Source organism: Palaemon carinicauda, chromosome 22 (genome assembly GCF_036898095.1).
Source record: "Palaemon carinicauda isolate YSFRI2023 chromosome 22, ASM3689809v2, whole genome shotgun sequence".
NCBI lineage: Eukaryota > Metazoa > Arthropoda > Malacostraca > Decapoda > Palaemonidae > Palaemon > Palaemon carinicauda.
In genome coordinates, this window is record NC_090746.1 from 114,846,341 (window position 1) to 114,866,508 (window position 20,168).

At 42.1% G+C, this 20,168-nt stretch overlaps 1 protein-coding gene across 2 annotated transcripts in view; it reads left to right on the forward strand.

Moving 5' to 3' along the window:
- Plod (procollagen lysyl hydroxylase) overlaps nt 1-20,168 on the forward strand; it is a 432,367-nt gene that overhangs the window by 17,512 nt on the left and 394,687 nt on the right. For both annotated transcript variants that reach the window (XM_068346696.1, XM_068346697.1), the window contains exons 3-6: nt 3,355-3,488; nt 6,595-6,758; nt 6,866-7,042; nt 10,313-10,512. In XM_068346696.1, the coding sequence (XP_068202797.1) occupies nt 3,355-3,488; nt 6,595-6,758; nt 6,866-7,042; nt 10,313-10,512 (675 nt within the window). The remainder of the gene's footprint in view (nt 1-3,354; nt 3,489-6,594; nt 6,759-6,865; nt 7,043-10,312; nt 10,513-20,168) is intronic.

The following is a 20,168-nucleotide window of genomic DNA, read 5'->3' on the forward strand; positions in this document are numbered from 1 at the left end:
GATAACCACTGGTACAAGTTGCTGTACCACCAGATGCATTCAGCCTCCTAGCTAACAGCAACACTGGTCACTTAATACTATGATGAGTACACTGGGCAGCTCAGCACACCACAAGTACTGCAGAACCACAGCATGCAGAAATTTCATGTGCTTTCCAGAGCCTGCCCACGCTGAACTAACAAAGGCGCCAAGGCGGGCATAAATCGCGGCCTTTTGGGCAGATGCCAACAATAACAATACAATATTTTTCAGTACCAACTCAATACTTCTTTTTCATATAAAAAAGTAAACAAAAAATGTATACAGTTTTCCATTCAATAGAAATATTCAATTCAAAATAGTGCACATAAGTATATAATTAAATACAAAACAAACATCAGGCAATCCCGACGCTCGCTTATCCCCTCATCCTTATCATCAACAAAGAAAACGTGTAGCGCCAACTTAACTAAAAACGTAAAACGCTGTGGCATATCCTACAGTACCCATTGCATAACCTCGCCAACTAGATGCTAGTCTTCAGAACACGTCAGATATCCCTCCCCTATTTCATCTCCTGCCCCTGAGCCGAGATTATTCAGACCAGTTCTTCCAGAATCCAACTCTAGATACATGGACCAGCATCTTGTTCCTATTAAATTTGACATCATGAGACATAATAGGGGAGAGACTGAGTACACACTCCTAGAGGAGACACCCGAGTGAGGACTCGGTGGGGATCTCTCTCTCTCCAAAGTAGATCTCTATGGTAGACAACTACTACCTAACATTAATCAAGTTTGCTTCTGATCACTCCCCATCGCCCAAGAGCTGAAGGAAGGGTGAAGGTGACCGACAGATTGCTCAGGTTAAGGATATCCCCAAGGGACAGGAAGATTCCTGAAGTCACCTTTCTGCCTTAGCAGCAACATACCTCTGCAAAGAGAATAAGGACTGGAAGACAGACCCCAAGTTATACCATCCTACGGATCCGAGGATGCCAAAGCGGATCCAGGTCTCTCAGTCCGTTAAGAACCCAACAAAGACTCTTCTTCCATTCTTTGTGCATCTCAATCATCCGCCAGGGTGGTAAGGGAGGGATGTTGTTATTAACGATGACCTCTCTCAAGGCTAACCGTGGACGGCTCCCGAGAGGGATGAACCTGATTACGAATAGGAAGAATCTGAAGGAATTCTTCCACAGCCAGCTAGAGCGAAACCTCTGGATACCAAGGAGGATGAGTCTGACTTGACCTTCCTCCAAATTCTTCAGTGTATTCCCAGGGTTAATTGTTTAGGAAAGGCTCTATCTTCTCCTTACGGTAGGGAGGCAGCTATTGGCCGCCTTTGCTGAGCACCTTTTAGCTCTAAACCATGTCTGGAGCTTCCTTGGTCAATCCCGGCCAATGAAGCTTTAGACAAGATGGATACCCAAGTTTCCTGAGAGAACGAGTCTTTGAGGGTGGGAAAATCCTCCCCCTTGATTCTTGCAGCCTCCACGAGGCAGAAGTACAAATTGCTGCCCTCGGGAGGCTTTCTCTTCCCCTCTCTTTCTGAATCCTGCAGAATCTACCTTGATGCCAGGTGAAACGCTAGAGCGGCTGGCAGTATTGTCCATCTTCTCAGCGGCAGAGGCGTCAGGTATGGATCCCAAAGCCATGGTGACCGCGGAAGCAGCCTCTTGGATTGACCACTGGTCAGGAACAGCTGGCTACTTAGTTGACACCGAAAACTTGCCCGACCCTGACATGAGGCAAGCCCTGAAAGACATTTTTCTGACGTGGGCAAGGGCAGTATAGTTCCTAATGCACTAGGCAGCCAATCAATGGGCCAATTGGGTGCTTAAGCATTTGAGTGACTTCTAAGTTTCATAAGCTGATTGTCCACCGAGAAAACTGTAGAGGTGCCATGGCGTTCAAGTTTCACAAGCTGATTGGCTGCCAAGAAAACCGTCTGGGTGCCATGACTTTTAAGTTTCACAAGCTGATCAGCTGCCAAGAAGGGTTAAACATTCGCAACTCCTCTCCTAAGGACCCTGCCCTTTTTCCAGCGGCAGAGGTAGAAGCAGTAACAGAAAAATGGAGAAAGGACAGTCGGGATTCATTACTACATTGAGCTGTGTCCTTTCAGCAACCATCCGCCTCCACCTCAGGTCAGGCTAAAGCAACTTCACAGCCCCATAAACCAGCTTCAAAGGGCAGTATCCGACCTCAAGCATCAATCCTCAGAAAGGTACTGGACCAGCCCTTTTCTGCCCACCAGAACCAAGGACGTACAAGAGGCAGGGGAAAAAGTTAAGGACAATGACTCTGTTAGGGGGTGCCATTCTTTCCACTATGTCATGCTATAGGCATGCTCTTCGCACTCCCCAAGAGGGATTAGTTCACCAAACGGTAGCTGGGCTCCACAAGGCACTAGAAGAGTTGGAAGACCCAGGCCTACATGGCTGAGGACTGTGAAGCGTGAAGTAGGAGATGATGAATGGAGAAGTATTGAATTAAAAGCTCAAGATGGAGACGACTGGCAAAATCTAACCAAAAACCTTTGCGTCAATAGGCGTAGGAGGAGGTGACGATGATGGCAATTTGAGGTGATACTGGTATCATGGGGCAGAAAAATGGATGGTGGAGGTCCTTTGATCTGGATACCACCTCCCGTTCATCAGCTCTCCTCCTCATCTGAATCCACCACCGGTTAAATATCAAATGTTGAGACATGTTAGACTCTGCTGAGTTATATATTGATCTGTAATTGTTGTATTGTACAATTTCCATCCAGCTGGGTAAATCCTTCTTGGAAGATGAAACAATGAAAAAGGATAAGTTGTTGAAAGGACTTCAAATATCTCTTTAAAAGCCATGTATAATAACTTGTTCAGTTGTCAAGGGTCTGCAGAATTTTTTTTAATGAACATTGGAATTGTTATAAAATTTTATGAGTGGCGGCACAATATAACCTTCATAAAAAATGTTTAATTTTTATGGAGAATGAAAATGAATGAAAATTTACTTTATTATATTCCAGAAAGTAACCATCAATTTAATCACTTGAGCTCTTCAAGTTTGTTTTAGTGTACAATAGCACAAATTTTTTGAAAATATTTTGGATAGTTGGTAAGAGTAAACATGATGTCAAGAATTGTTTCCTTAAGATTAAAACAAAATATAACATAGGCTGCAAAGAAAATGTGAATGAAAAATGTATATGTTACAGACTGGTTTGTGTTTAGAAATGATCTACTGTACATAACTTTTTTTTTTATTTCATTTCAAAAGTTTCTATGAACAGGTATAGTATGGTACTAGTACATCATATATTTCTATACACATGCCTGTATTATTTAAATCTACAGACTAAAAGTTTTCTACACTTCAGGTATTAGGCATGGGGGTCTCCTGGGAAGGGGGTGATATGAATTTAGCGGGAGGTGGCCACAAGATCAATCTTCTAAAGGAAGCTTTGGAGAAGTATAAGGAGGATGATAAAAAGCTCATCTTATTTACTGACAGGTTAGTACATTATTGGTATTTTTTCCTACTCATAGACAAACCTTTCGTTCTTTAACCCTTTTACCCCCAGGCTCTTTGGAAATTTCCAACCCTTAACCCCCAGGGGGTTATTTTTTTCCCAGCACATTTTGCAGTATATATTTTTTTCAAATTGCTCTAACAGCCTTAATTTTTGTCATAGAGAGGTCAGGTTGGTCTCATTCTCTTGGAAAATGCCTGAATTTTTTCAAAAAATCAAAAATATGAAAAAAAAAAAAATTATAGCATTTTTTTTGCAAGGACGTACCGGTACGTCCATGGGGGTAAAGGGATGGGTTTTGTGAAACGTACCAGTACGTCCTTAGGGGGTAAAAGGGTTAAAATATGGATTTGTTCCTACGCGAATACCTAACCATTCGCTCTTTATTATGGGAATATTGTTCCGTCTTGTTGGAAAACGTGCCATAAGCTTTTAACGCGAGGTAAACAGATCGTATGGCAGTAACTCCAATGAAAACTACGCATTACAAAGAGGTAAGCAAATGTATAGATATTCCTGTAGGTTGATTCTGATTGTAAATAACAAAAGTTCTAAATAGCAAAATAAAACTTAAAATTAAATTTCAGAAATGCTATTTGGGATAGAAAATGGGGAATTCCCTTAAACGGAAAGAAATATTCAAGTTAATCGAAATAAAGTTAATGGTTTAGGTATTTTTGCAGCACTTCAGCTTTATTTTATTAGCTTTATTAAAATTTATTTTAGAAATTTCTAATTATTTTATGATTTAAATAAATTATTATAACTAACAGGATTTACACGTGATGTAATTACATTTACTTTTTAAATGCATGGATTGTTTTAAAAATATCAATAATTTACTTCATAGAAAGGATCACCCCTATACTAATTGATTTACACTGGCGGCCGATTAAAGCGAGAATTGAATTTAAAATATGTACAATAACCCACCAAATTATCAGAACTGGTCGTCCAAAACACTAGAGAATTGCTACATATTGCGCAGCCAACAAATCGTGTCGACACGAGAATAGTTACAGATGGCTTCAAACTGTTGGAACCTAGATTTATGTCCACTTTAGGCTCCAGAGCCTTTAAATATGGGGCCCCGAGACTATATAATAAGCTCCCACGAAACATTCGAATGATTGAAGACATTAAGGCTTTCAAGAGGAAGCTGAAGACTTTCTTATTTCATGAGTCTTTTGACAGTGACGATTTAACAGTAAATGAACAATATGTGACTTGAAAAGATAGATACTGTGAATGAACAAGGTAAAATGGCAGTGGAGGTCCTGTAGAGAGTTGGGTTCTCTTGCTGTATGGAACCGGAAAAGCAGCCATCAAAGTAAAGTAAAGCAAGAACAAAAAAAAAAGTTTAACTTCATTCATCAGGCAGAGTAGCATCTGTAGCGTATGGAAATGCTACAAAGGCCTACGTTACTACGACAAAAGTGTTTACATGTAGCAGTGCTAAATAAAGGGAAATTAGTTTAAATCAGGGCAAAATTTATATCTAGACTAAATATATGGTATTTATAACTAGAATAAGTTTTTCATATGTGGTCAAAAGAAAGAGAGAGAGAGAGGTCAATGTTGAAATAGTTTTTGTTAATATTATTTCATGTCGTAGCCCGTTGTCATCTTCATCTTGTTATTAGGCAACTCAGTATTGCATCAGGCACTAGTCATAGATTGCATAAATGTTCTTTGAGCAGAGCTGTGAATGAACTCAAAAGTGCATTTAGTTAGTTTAGTTTGTACAGTATTTGCAATTGTTGAATGATATTGAATGGTTGGGGCGTTATGCTATTTATAGGGGTACTACTTTCGGCAAAGCTGAAAGGACGAACCAGTAGAATTTAGCGAGGGGTAACTACCTTTCCTGCTAGTTAGGCGGGGGGGGGGGGGTCTTAGGCACTCGTAAGCCGCCGAAGTCTAGTGCAGCTTTGCCCTGGTCTCAGGGACTGAAGAGTGCCTGGCATAAGGTTGCCACTCGGCTCTTGGAGTACTCTGCATCTTTCCGATCGGGCTCATCCTCTAAGCTCCTTCCACCTCTGGGTGTACAGCAGAGGAGATACTATGAGGTCCTGGATGAGCCCCACCCGGTTCTTCCTCTCCACCATTCACCAGAGGAACTGATGAAGGGGGTCTCTCGGGAGAGGCTTTCCAGTCGTCAGTTTGCTTTCTCGGCTGCAGAGATCCTGAACCAGGAGAAGGTAGTGAAGTATGCCATGTAGGCTACTTCGTGTCTGGATCTCTGATTGGGATCCCTAGGAATCCTGGTACGGACTGAGGATTTCTTCAAAGAAAGTGCCAGGAAGGCGATAGAGACCTTCTTACTCTTGGGTACCTGTACCATCGAGTTCCTGGCCCACTAAGTTGTAAACTTGTGGGCCAACACCATCCTGAAGCATAGGGACTCAGTAGCCGAGAGGTTCCATCACCAGGTCCTTAATGTTGAGATTGCAAGGTCCCGGAACTTCTCTCTGGAGGGTTTCTCGTTGTTTGAGCCTAGGGACGTCGAGCAGGCTGCAGAGAGATGGAGGAAGTCCCACCAAGACTCCCTCCTCCATAAGGCCCTGACATCTTGGCCCTACAGACCATCATAGCTGAGGTTGTGGTTTATATTTAAAACTAATAACAAGAACTTTAATTGAATTGTTAACTACATAATATTTTAGGCCAGAAATCATTACATTCTCATATTGATTTTGTAAAACTATGTACCCATGAACAAGGGATTGTTCAAGGGTCTTGCCTTGAATATTGTCTTACTTCTAGCCTTTGCTTTCATCTGAGGGTTTCTTAGCTATGTTATATTATGTCAAAATTGCACAATTGGCGATGGTCATTTGTCATATGGTTCTTCATGCAAAACTATTTTAATGAATTAATAACTGAATATAGCCAATGACTTTACTGTACTTTTGTCATTTCAGCTTTATACAGTAGCTGGTTAATTACCTTTCCCATAGAAATTGAATTCAAGGCTTGTTCTGATCCACTAATACATGTAGAAAAAAAGTAATTTTAAAAACGATGTGTATCGAGGAATTAAACCACTGGTTCAAAATCCCTTACAGATTTTTTTTATGTTTACAGCTATGATGTCATCTTTACTGATGGCAAAGATGCAATCCTTCAAAAATTTGATAGTCTTGAAGCTCGAGTTGTGTTTGGTGCTGAGGACTTTTGCTGGCCAAATAGCAATCTTGCCACTCAATATCCCAGGGTTTCCTTTGGCTACAAATATTTGAATTCAGGAGGTATGTGTATAATATTGTTTTTTTGCATGAGTTTTATAAATATTTGGGTATGTTCATATGGAATATATTATGAAGAAAATTAAAATGATATTTTGTTTACTCAACAGGATTTATTGGTTATGCTCCTGAAGTTTACAAGATTGTATCAGCAGAAAAAGTAGAAAATACTGATGATGACCAGTTGTATTACACAAAAGTCTTCCTGGATAAAAAATCAAGGGATCGTTTAAAGATAAAGCTAGATACTCAGGCCAAAATATTTCAAAACCTGAATGGACAATTTTGTAAGTAATGTATTGCAATCTCGATGCTTTCTTAGCTTGCTTTACTTTTTTTTTTATTTATTCTTCATAATTTGTCGCACAGTATGAAATTGATTTTGAAAACATTATATTATGTTAACCCTTTTACCCCCAAAGGACGTACTGGTACGTTTCACAAAACTCATCCCTTTACCCCCATGGACGTACCGGTACGTCCTTGCAAAAAAATGCTATAAAATTTTTTTTTTTCATATTTTTGATAATTTTTTGAGAAAATTCAGGCATTTTCCACGAGAATGAGACCAACCTGACCTCTCTATGACACAAATTAAGGCTGTTAGAGCAATCTAAAAAAAATATACTGCAAAATGTGCTGGGGAAAAAATAACCCCTTGGGGGTTAAGGGTTGGAAATTTCCAAAGAGCCTGGGGGTAAAAGGGTTAATTTGTTTCTACACAAATACAAATCTTTTTCCTTGAATTGGATTATGATTTCAGTGGAGCTGGAAGCTTGGCTGTTATGATTTATAATGAAGTATAGACTATTCGAAATTAGTGTGAATCATGCAATAGGAGGAAGAACGTTCAGTTATGCTGCACCGAGACTCTTTAACGACCTTCCACTCGATGTTAAGAATAGCAATAATGTGGCAGCTTTCAAGAAAAACCTGAAGACTTATCTTTTTAGAAAGTGTTATAATAGTGACCTGAAAACTATTAAGCCTGAATACAAATGCTAGCGAAATAACTGATAACGATACAGAGCAAAATATTAACTGGAAAGAAATTATTTTTTCACACACCAAGGCCCGCCTGAACAGACCTTTAGTGTTTGGTGGAGGGCGAGAAATAAACCCCTAAAAGTAAAAGTAAGTAAGTAATTACTAGTGGGTAGTGGGGAAGGTCCCTCCCCCCCACCACCAGTTCACCGAGTAGCCACTTTGACTTCAACTGCTGAGTAGTACAAACATACTCTTGGGGCTAACAAACTTGGCTTTGTTACACATCTTTTTACTTGCAGGTTGTTGTGTGTTTGGCAAATGGAGAAACCACATGCCAGCATGCGATCCTGCCCTGCTGTTCCCAGTTAGGTGCGGAACCTTTATGAGCAGAACTTCAATGTATCCCCATTCTTTGTGCTCCTCTTGCAGGGTTCATGACTGCATGCTGTTATTACCTGTGAGGAGTGTAAGGAGTGGCTATCCTACCAGTGACTGGAGTATGGCAAGAAGAGGAAGTAGTCCATGTGAAATTCTTCTCCTTTGGGATCTTTCTCGAAGGTTAAGAAAAAACACCGAACCTCTCCTTTCTCCTTCTGGTACTGAGTCTTCTAAGCCTTTTCTGTCTTCCTCTTCTGGGGGAAATCAAAGAATGATGATGACATTGTATTAACCTTAGGGCAAGGACAGAGTGAGGCTGCAGGAGCAAGGTTTCCATTTCCAAAGTGGGAACCCAAAACTTTTTACAGATGACGACGCATCTAAGGATGCTGTGACCTTCCTTATGTATTGAGGGTAATCTGTAGACAGAAAGACTTTTGCAAGCACTTGCAACATCAAGGGCTATAGTCTTCTCTTGTCCTGTCTTCCCCTTCTGCTTCTAGCCCAGGACTCCTGCAGTTGATCAATGATCCTCATCTTCTGCAGCGCTATCCTCTTCGTGTTGGACAGCTCCCTTACTTCACACATCCAAGACTTTTTAATTTCCAAGGTTTTGTCAATTCTGTAAACAAAATTAGCATTATCAACTAAATTTTCCCCTCCACGGCTAGTTTTCACAGTATGCAGCATTGTAGAAGGGCTTGAATAATGGTTATTGAATATATTCTGCTTTGACAAAAATATTTTAAAACCTAAGAAGTAGATGCAATTGTTTGTTCATATGAGAAAATACATGTTTAGATATTTTTAAGTAATCTCTAATTTCTTGAAGTACTTAACTATTTGTTTACTTTATTAATTTTTGAAGATGATTTTGTTATATTAAATTTAAAATGAAAAGTCCTATGGTGAAAATTCAGGTGGCAAATATTCCGGTCACCGCATACTGTCTGGAGGCCACTGTAAGGTTTCAAATATTACCATGCATTCCACAAATATTGTAGTACATTAGACGACACTGGCGAAGTCTAGGGCACACTGGTTCAGGATTTTGCTCAATTTCTAGACAGAATAAGAATTAAAATAACAAAAAAGTCATCTTGTACTTGAAAACAAACTTAACAATAGTGATAACTAAAACTATGTACACAGATATATATATATAGAGCAATTCATACAACTCAAAAACTAAGGGCATAATGTCTCGTGAAATTGGTCAAGAATGGGGAGCTGATATACCATGCAAGGCTTTATGCCCTTCAGGATAGCCTCTTCAGTTGAAGAAAGGACAGCGTATTTTAAAATGAACACCTTAAAGGAAGGTAAAGGATCAGATAAGGAAAAGGCAGCCTCCTGATAAACCATCAGGCATCCTTGGCCCTATTATTAAGCTTGCCCAATACACTGTTTAAAAAGACTAAGAAGAGAAAAAACTAGATATGAAAAAACTAAGAGGAAAAGAAAACAACTAGAATAGTTTGTGTGAGTGTACCCTCAAACAAGGAGACTTTAATCCAAGATGAAGACCAGGGTACAGTAGCTAAGGATTCCCAAGACTAGAGAACATTGGCATGATTTTGAAGTGTCCTCCTAGTAGAGCTGCTTACCATAGCTAGTCTCTTCTACCCAGACCAAGTGAAAAGTACCACTGAACAATTACAGTAATTAACCAGTTGAGTGAAGAATTGTTTGGTTAGCTTAGTGTTGTCAGGTGTATGAGGGAAGAGGATAATGTTTAATGATTAGGTCAGAGCTATAGCCAGAGAGGAAACCAAGTTACACTTGCTGCCTCAATCACCCAGAAAATCCTAGGTTTAAGGACAAAGTGGGAGCTTAGTTTCCTATTGGATAGTCAGGGCTTTCCTACCACCCTCCAACTAACATTCACCACCTCATTATAAGTTTCACAGCAGTATCCAGCTTTGCTGAATGCATACTCCTTTTAAAGGACTCAGGCTTGCATATTTAAGAAAAATACAATATAAAAAAGGTGATTTTCCTCTATAGATGGAAAGTGTAATGATTAAGAGAATAATTGCCTTTACAATACTACCATGTTTTTAGGATTATAACTCCAAAAATAAGCAAAGAAGGAAATTTGGAAAGCAATGGTTTGTATCTGTTGAGTGCTTTATTGAAGTTATTTTATGCAAGTGATTTATATTGATGCATCATAATTTCTGTCTTTCCAGCTGATGTGTCCCTCAAGTTTACTGAAGATGACACTCACATCACCAATACAGTATATCAGACCTTCCCTGTTGTGATTCATGGAAATGGGCCTTCCAAAATCTTGCTGAATTCTGTTGGAAATTATATTGCAAAGTCCTGGACTCAAGAGGATGGATGCTTAGCATGCAAGGAGCAAATGTTTAACTTGGGGCATTTATCGGTAAGAAATTTGTTCGTGTGAAATATTCATTAGTACTCTTTGATGTAGTATGATTTTTCATATTGTTTTAAGGGTTATGGGTGTTGGCTATACTTTTTGAAAAGTATTATGGTTTTCTGTGTCTTACTACAGTTTTTCATAGAAAAATTAAATTTTGATTCAAGTTCATGACAGTGTTAACTGTATAAGGATTTAGGACACACATGGTAAAAATGGCAATCATCTACTTCTTGTGAAAGGGTCTTTCATATGCCTCGATGCTGAAGCTAATTTAACAATACAATACCTGTATTTTTTTTTTATTGTGACATTACTTTGTATTAATTGCTGATGTTAGGGGTTATAATTTGTTCACTAAATTCCATTACAAACCTTTAGAAATGAGTGTGTATATGTAGGAACTCATCAAGTGAATTTCCTTTATGTTTATGGGAAAATTGTTTAAGAATAGAAGCTTATTAGATTAAGAGCTCGGTCCCGGAACGAATTAAACTCACAAACTAAAGTACTACTGTACTTTATTTTCAGTTCTACTATGCCAAGAGGAAAGTACATAAATAAAAATCTCACTGGTTATGAGAGGATAGGTGAAATGTTTACCCTTAGTGGTTAGACATGGGTAGTCTACAGTCTGAGCTGCGAGAGCTGTTCTTGGTCATTATGGCTTGTTGAATCCTTCTGTTCTCAAATCCTCCCTTGTCCAAACCTTTACCTTTGCCAAGTTCTTGAAATTTTTCAGTAAAATCCATTGCTAACAGTTGATCCATCTAATGTTTAAGGATTATTTTCCAAATTTAATTCGTTTTGTATAGTATGATGAGTAGAAAGGCTACCAACCTTAAAATTTCTAGATTTTTAGGGTAATGTCGCTGTTGAGTCTGTTTCGGGAACAAAACAATATGAACATTTGAGTATGTAGATAAGTTTTATTATTAAAATTCCATGAGCTGATGGAAAGCTACAAAGATATTTTGAGTTCCATTTACTGTTTTCCACCTAAGGCAAACTTGAGACCTTACCTACCTTTTGGAGGCTAAAGTTTACTGCTATTTTCCAGGTTATCAGAATAACAACCCTTTCCATTTTCTCATAGAAAACTCTCTTTGTTTCATCCCAACCCTATAAATCACTTGTCATTTCCATGGATGCTGAAGTCCCAGTTTTAACAGATTCCATGGATGCTGAAATCCCAGTTTTAACAGACTCATGTCTGTCAAAATCAGAAACTTTCATTGTTCATATCCTCATTTTCCATTGTGTTTTGACAATGTCTGGGAGCATTACCAATCAAGAGCATCTATTTTGATTGAATATCAAACCTTTCATCTCCAGCTGGGCTTTCACTTTGGAAGTTAAGAAGCATTCAATAAACCATTGCTTGATTAACAAAGCACTGATCCTTGTTATGGAATTGTGTTGCACTTATTCTGATTTCAAGGCACAAGGGTTTCTTGATTGGTTAACAACGGCTGGCTTGATTGTGCGGCCTGCCACTTTGGCACAAAGAACTAATGCCAGCTGATCCTTCACTGGGTTAAATAATTTGAGTGCCAGTTTTGTACTTTATTGGATGTAGGCCTTGTAGGTGATTTTTCCCCCAAAAAAGCTGGTCTTGTTGCAGTTAAAGACTTTCTTGCAGTTATAGCCTTCTTTGATTGTTTCCTTCAACTTTGTTGATACATGCCTGCTGCCACTTCAGTCCCAACTACTGATTCCTCTGTAGTTTTATATTTTTTTTGTATATCTCTTCTTGACCTTATCATCCTATCCCTTTCTTGATGAAAGTGGTTTTATTCTTTCTCCTAGACCTAAGATGATGCTAATTGAGAACTCTGCGAGGGGATAAATCCTTCTGTTGTTACCCTTAAGAATTAATGGGTGTCCTTCTCATGGTCATATCCTCATTTTACAATTGCAAAGCCTTTTCTGGTTTTACAAACACTATCTCATACCACTGACCTTAATAGATGTTTCAGTAGCAATGCATGTTTCTCTTTTCTCCTTTTGAGAATCTTTTTGAATTAAAGATTTTCTCTTCTCATGCTGTACTTGCTCAAAACTTCAGGATATGATTTTGCTTCTTTTTATTATTTGATTTAGAATTTTTCCTATCTTGGTTATAGAAAACTCATTATGAATCCTCAGGGCTTTAAAATCACTTGAGACATGTTTAGATGCTATACTGTATGTAATTGCAGCAAAATTTCCTTTGTTATGCTGGTAAATGCTCTCACAGGTACATGTCATAAAAGATAAGGAGTAACTCTAAGCCCAAGGAAAGGCTGAGTGCAGGCATCGTGTTGCTCGACACACTCTAATACTTGATTAACACCAAATTACTACCATTAGAGAGTTATGGGGTCCTTTGACTGGCCAGACTGTACTGCATTGAATTCTTCTCTTTGGTTATGATTCATTTTCCCTTTGCCAACACATACACTAAGTAGTCTGGCCTATTCTTTACATATTTTCCACTGACCTTATACACCTGACAACAATGAGATTACCAAACAATTCTTCTTCACTCAAGGGGTTACTGCACTGTAATTTTTCAATGCCCACTTTCCTCTTGATAAGGGTAGAAGAGACTTTAGCTATGGTAAGCAGCTCTTGTAGGAGAAGGACACTCCAATATCAGACCATATTTCTCTAGTCTTGGGTAGTGCCATAGCCTCTGCACCATGGTCTTTTACTGTCTTGGGACAGAGTTCTCTTGTTTGAGGGTACACTCGGGCACACTATTCTATCTCATTTCTCATCCGCTTGTTTTGTTAAAGTTTTTATAGTTTGTATAAGAGATATTTATTTTAATGTTACTGTTCTTAAAATATTTCATTTTTCATTGTTTCCTCTCCTCACTGGGCTATTTTTCCGGTTGGAGCCTCTAGGCTTATAGCATTCTGCTTTTTCAACTAGGGTTGTAGCTTAGCAATTAATAATAATGATAATAATAATAATATCCCAGGTTATCTTAGGTTAGGTTTGGATATATCTGTTTGATTATCTTTTGCTTTGCCTTGCCAGAGGTTTATAGTCTCTGAATGCTAGCTAAGAAGAAATCTGGCATTTCCTATACAGTACTATACAATATACAGTGATACCTCTGGATACGAAAGTTTCTGCTTACGAAAAATTCAGGATACGAAAAGCGATACAAAGATTTTTATGCCCCAGTATACAAAAAAATTTTCACAGGATACGAAAAGCTTACGAGATCCCAACTCGTCGCTGAGAGTACAGTACCTTTTTTTTCAGGGTATCAACCCTTAATTTAGGTGTACAGGTAACAATACACCTTCACTGATCCAAATGCTTTACATACAGTACCGTAACTTTTATTCAGTAGTAAAGAAAACGGACCGTTTTCTTAGGGCTTGGAGGGGATAACTAGGCTATAACTACATTATTGAATAATCTCATGGTGGTTTCTGGAATGGATTAGGCTGTTTTTAACGGTTGGGTTAATTATTGAATTATAGAAATGGCTGCATTGCATGTTTATTACAACAGTTTAGCGTGTTTATGAAAGAAAAGGTGTCTTTTCGTAAGGCTGGGAACGGATTAGGCTATTTACATGTAAAACGCGACTCAGGATACGAAAAAATCAGGATACGAAACCGTATCCTGAACGGATTACTTTCGTATCCTGAGGCATCACTGTAATAGTAAAAGCCAGCATTTAGCTAATGAGAAGCTACTATGAAGGCTGCCTGCTACTCAATTATTAGATTTGTGAAGACGAGGCAAAAAGAACATTTGACAAATAACAAAGTGATTTTGATTTAGTATTCTTATAATTGTAAAGATAATGAATTCTTTCTCTAGCAATAATCTCTAGAGAATAAGATTAGTGAATAAGAGTGTTCTTTCTTCCTTCCTTTACTCTTTCAATCTCTAATGTTCACCAAGCATTGGAAAGTCAGTATTTATTTTAGAGAACCAATTTTTATAGGATATTCCATGATTGAAATGACTGTTGTTGTAAAGATACATATTACATTACATTAACTAAAGTAATCAAGGTTTTGGTAATCTTCACCTAAAAAATTTTGTTGTAAAATGAACCAGTTTATTTGTACTTCTTGATTTTCCTATTGTAAGGAACTTTTTTGGGCTCAAGCCATGGCGTCCTGATGGAAGGATCCTTTTTGGTAGCTTCCTTGGGTAATCACTACTAGGATTTTCCCAGAGAATTAAACCACAGGTTATCACAGAATTCTAACTTCTGGAGCGAGTATCCTAAGGGTTTCCCCTTAAGACATCGTGTATCAACAGGGGACACGCATGTATAAACGTGCCACATAGCTATCTGCACCCCATATAGAGTTAACGCTTCAATATGGCGGACAGGGAGTGGCTGGGAGCTGAGCCGCAGCCGATCTAGATGTGGCGATATCGGTACTCGCGATGTAAACAGACGGACGCCATTGCTTTTGATGACGTCACGTCCGTCCTCATTCTTTTGCTAGTAGCTCGCTCGATTGGACGTATTTTTCCCTTTGTGCGACTTTATCTGCTTGCATCCTCGCCATGTCTCAACCTTTAGCTTCACCTCCTTCTGGAAAGTTGAGTACAAAGGTTTAAGTATTGTTTAAATAAGCTCTGACCTTAAAGTAAATCTTACTTTTCGAGATATTTGCATAATTGTGGCAGAGCTTTGCCAGACCGGTCAGCGCCATTTTATGACGCTGCTGTTGCTTGCATGCCTTATTTAGTTAGCCGCAACAGCCTTACCGGTATATAAATTACTAATCAGCGCTATTAGTTATTTAGTCTTCATAGCTAGGAACTTTATATCGTGTTTTTGACGCATTAGTTAGGGTCTTCGCTGACCCCATACCAGTAGGCTTTGATTAGCCCCTAGGCCAGTGAGCCTATACCAGTGTTAATGCATGATATTTCAGTGATCCTAGTGTTAGTTATGAAGATTTTGGCATTATTTTACAATACCATTGACAGTGATGCAAGTGTTTTTCGCCTTCAGGGACCATATAGGGGGTAGGTTATCTTGAGTGCCTTGCTAACCTAACCTTATGATAGGACCCCTATATGCTCTCTTCATCCCTAGCCCTAGGGCTTCCCTCTGGTAATCTTGTACCCTATTACATGTGATAGGACAAGACTCCTCAGAGTACTGTATCGCCTCCCCACCTAAGGGAATGACCCCTCCCTTAGTGTTGCGGACCTTAAAGGTAGGATCACCTCCTTTAAGCTGAATCGGTCCTTGACCTTTTCCTTGCGATACGTCTTCTCCCTTCCTTGATTAGGGTCTAACAACCCTAATCCAGGTTAGGTTGGGAGGGCTGGTTTATGTACCTTGCTGAAATATACGCGTGCACCGTTTTTCAGTTGGTCCACCTACTATAGGTTAGGGTGAGCATCTCCCTTCCTAGGTGGCCGCTCTGGTGCATAACCCATCCTTTCTTATAAGAAGACCCTTTCCCCCCCCCAACCTATCTCTTGCCTAGCCTAACCTACCAGTAGGTTAGGCTTCATATGTCCCCTGTCCTACACTCCACCCTAGGCTGGAGTGCTGGACCCCGTGGTGCTCCCAGTGTTGTCCGCTCTGATACATAGACCCTCCATAGTGCTATGGAGTCAGTTATCATTTGGTCGACATGAAGAGTCTCCACCCCTTCTTTGGGTACACCCTGTCCTCTCTTGGACTGCCTTAGCCCCCGGCCATTGCGGCCCCTGCTTAGGATGATAGATTCACCTCTATCATGGTGGTACCTTTTCCAGAGGTGTCTTGCCTAGGCTAGTACAGCCTTGCCATCCCACCTCCATCTTTGGTGCTTGTCCCTTGCCGCCTCTACCCCGGCTTCACCGCCGCTACGGGTGACTTCCTTATCCTTGCCGCCTTCCCCCGAGTGCCGGGGGATCGCCGTCGGCCGCCGGCTTACCGCCGTGGCCTCTCCATTCCCTCATAGCCTCGGCACACTGCCGACCCCTCCCGGAGTGCCGGCACTAGCAGCCGGCCCCCGGCCCCGGCTATGCTCCTTTATCCTTACCCCTGTCACCCTCCGACTGCCTCCGGCTGCCGGAACCGCCGCTCCTTGCCGGCGGCCGCCGCTACCGGCTGCCGCCACCCTGGCTTCTTTTGACCATAGAATGATCATTCTTGAATGCCAGAAACTCTGCTCGAGCGGCTTCTGGCGTGCCGGGGGTATGCCGGACCCGTCCGGAGGCGGCAAGATGCCTTGCACCCCTTCTCTCAGCTATCTTTACTAGCGATAGCTCGTAAAAACCGCACCTAAACGGCTTGTTAACGCAGACAAACTGGTACGGAATCGTACATTTTGTTCAGTTTTCACTCTGTCTTCTTGCGTGTTTCATCTTTCCAGCACGCTACGTGTAATTGGCACGTCTGGTTGCCGGAACCTTACTAGGATCTCATGATCCCCAGACTTTCTTGATAAGATTTCAAGCCCAGTCTATAATATGGTTATTCTAGATGGAATTCCCATTATCAAGACACCTTCCATGGAGGCCTACGGCCACCTGGGACTGTCCGATGCTACGGCAACCAGCCGGGCGGGTTACACGAGGCATGCGTCTGTCTCCTTTCACCCACCCTTCTGTGCATCACAATTAATTTAAGTTAATATTAACTTGTTAATAATTAACTTTATATACGAGCCATATTATGACTCTACAATACTCATCGTCTCTTTCCTTTACAGGAGGAGTACGTCAGGTGTGACCACGACTTCTGCGCGGTCCGTCGGCCACACTTCTATGGACACACGGCGTGTAGGACACACGCCCCTTGTGCTCACAAGAGAGGGGATCTCAAATACTGGGGCCCCACCACCTGTTCGGTCTGCCAAGAATGCTTACAGAAAGCATTCTATGATTCTCCCTCAGCGGAGATTCGGGACACTGCTCGGGACAACCTACGCAAGTGGGTACGTGGCTTTCAGAAGAACGCCACTGGACCATACCTAGCCACAGAAGAAATGAGGTCTTTGCTGTTCCCAAAGGCCTCTCCAGACTCAGTGGTCCCAGTCGAACAGATCCCCGTAGTCCAGATTACAGTGGAACCTGATGTTGTCATGGCTCAGTCCATGAATGATTATCACCTGGATTCAGAACATGATGAACGCATGTCAGAGATCTCGGAGGACACCGAGAAAACCCTTATGGCCCAGGGTGAAGGGGAGGATGATGAAGAAGAGGACCGGGTTGTGTATACCGAGTCCGATAAGGAGGATGCCCCTCCCTCCATCCCCCCTCCTACTCCTACACCGACGGAAGTGTCTCTCCCGTCTACGTCCTCCACCACGACTCCTCTACCTACGGCACAGGATATGATTCGGCTCATTGAATCCGTGATGGAGCAGAAGCTCCAAGAAACTCACCAGATCATTCGGTCGATGGGAGGTTCCAAGGAATCTCGCAAAATCTCCATCAAGGACCTCCCCACATGCTCGAGCGACAATCCGTGGCGATTCGCCGAGCATATGGTCATCGCTGACGACAAGATCTTCGTCAGCGATAAGATCGGTTCCATACCCCTGGAAGAAGTGGAGTTCTTCCCCCGCTTTGAGGCGTATCCGGACTGTTACGTCCGTCTACGTTCAGAACCATCCTCAAAGGAAGAGACCGAACCGAAGGAGAAAATAGTGTTCGATCTCTCGAAGGCCCAGGCTATGCTTGCCAAAGCGCTTAAGAGCAGAGGCTTTACCTGCTCTGGACTTCCGGCTCTGAGCAAGAAGTACCCCACCTACGTTGCGCCCGATGAAGTGGTGATACCCTTCACGGAAAAGGCCTTCGCTGCCTGCTTTAAGGCTGTAGAAGAAGGGAAATCCTGCCCTGCATTGGAGGAATGCAGACCTTTCTCCGCAGTCACCCCGCCCGACACCAAACACTGGAAGGATGTGCAACACACCTTCGTGGCGGGCAAACTAGATCCTGACGTTGCTGGACGTCAGTTTAATGAGGACCTCCCCAAGCTAAACGATCACCTCCTTCGTAGGGAACAGGAAACGAAGGAGAGGCTGGCAGCATCTCTCACTCTCCAGGTCCAGATGGACGTAAGGGCTGGCGACACCAGAGTCCCTGACCATTACATGGTCCTTGCCAAATCTCATATGGCAACCTTAGTCAAGGATCTGTACCACTTCATGCGAGCTCGTAGAGCCTGCAGAGAATTCGTGTTCTCCAGTGCCACTGTCAGACACGAACCCCGGAAACTGATTTCCTCCAACATCTGGGGCAAGTACCTCTTCCCGTCTGATCTAGTGAAAGAGATCACAGACAAGGCCGCATCTGAGAACAGGAACCTTCTCAACAAATGGGGCATGTCTAGGAAGAGAAAGCCCTCTCAGGATGACGGTCCTCAGCCTAAGAGGAAGCAGTCGAAGCATAGACCCCAGCAACGTCAGCACAGACGTCAGTTTCCGGCACCCGCTACTCCCCAAGTGGCCGCTCAGCCGCCACAGACCTTTCAGTTGGTCCCACAGCCGGTTTTGTCCTCATCACCGGCCTTCAACCCCGCCTTCGAGCAGCACTCCACTACCTTTCGTCCCAAAGGTAGAAGCTCAGGCAGGGGTTCCGGCAGAGATTCCTCTCGCCGGCCCTCCAGAGGCAGAGGAGGACAGGGAGCTATCGGCCGAGGCAGCAAGTCCTCGGGACCCCAGAAGCAATGAAGTGCTTCCGGTGGGAGGAAGACTCCGCCACTTCCAGGATCGTTGGACCTTCGAATCCTGGGCACACAGCATCATCAAGAAAGGTCTAGGCTGGAGCTGGGCGCAACCACCCCCAACCTTCCAGCAATTCTTCCAACGTTCAACCCCCCTCCTGGAAGAATATGTGCTAGACCTCTTGAACAAGAAGGTGATAAGAAGGGTGAAGTCCACAAGGTTCCAAGGGAGACTGTTTTGTGTCCCCAAGAAAGACTCAGACAGACTCAGAGTCATTCTGGACTTATCCCCCCTCAACGTATTCATATCGAACAACAAGTTCAAGATGCTGACTCTTCAACAGATCAGAACCCTCCTGCCTCGAGGGTCTTTCACGGTCTCGATAGACCTGGCGGACGCATACTGGCACATACCAATGAACCATCACGCTTCCTCCTACCTTGGATTCCGACTCCAACGGAAAAGCTATGCCTTCCGGGCCATGCCCTTCGGACTCAACGTGGCCCCTCGGATATTCACAAAGCTAGCGGACGCAGTAGTACAACAGCTCCACATCCGAAACGTCCAGGTGATGGCCTACCTCGACGACTGGCTAGTGTGGGCGCCCTCGCCCGAGGATTGTATAGAATCCTGCAGAAAAGTTACCCAGTTTCTCGAACACCTGGGATTCCAGATACACGCGAAAAAGTCTCGCCTATCTCCAGCTCAGAAGTTCCAATGGTTAGGCATCCACTGGAATCTTCAGTCACACCGCCTTTCCATTCCAGCAAAGAAAAGGAAGGAAATAGCAGGGTCTGTCAAGCGACTGTTAAAATCCAAACGGATCTCAAGACGCCAGCAGGAACAAGTTCTAGGCTCTCTACAGTTCGCCTCGATCACAAACCCAGTGCTTCGTGCACAGCTAAAGGATGCAGCGGGAGTCTGGAGACGTTCCGCATCCATCGCTCGAAGAGACCTCAAGAGACGGCTCCCAAGCAGACTTCGACTTCTTCTAAAGCCGTGGTCAGAAGC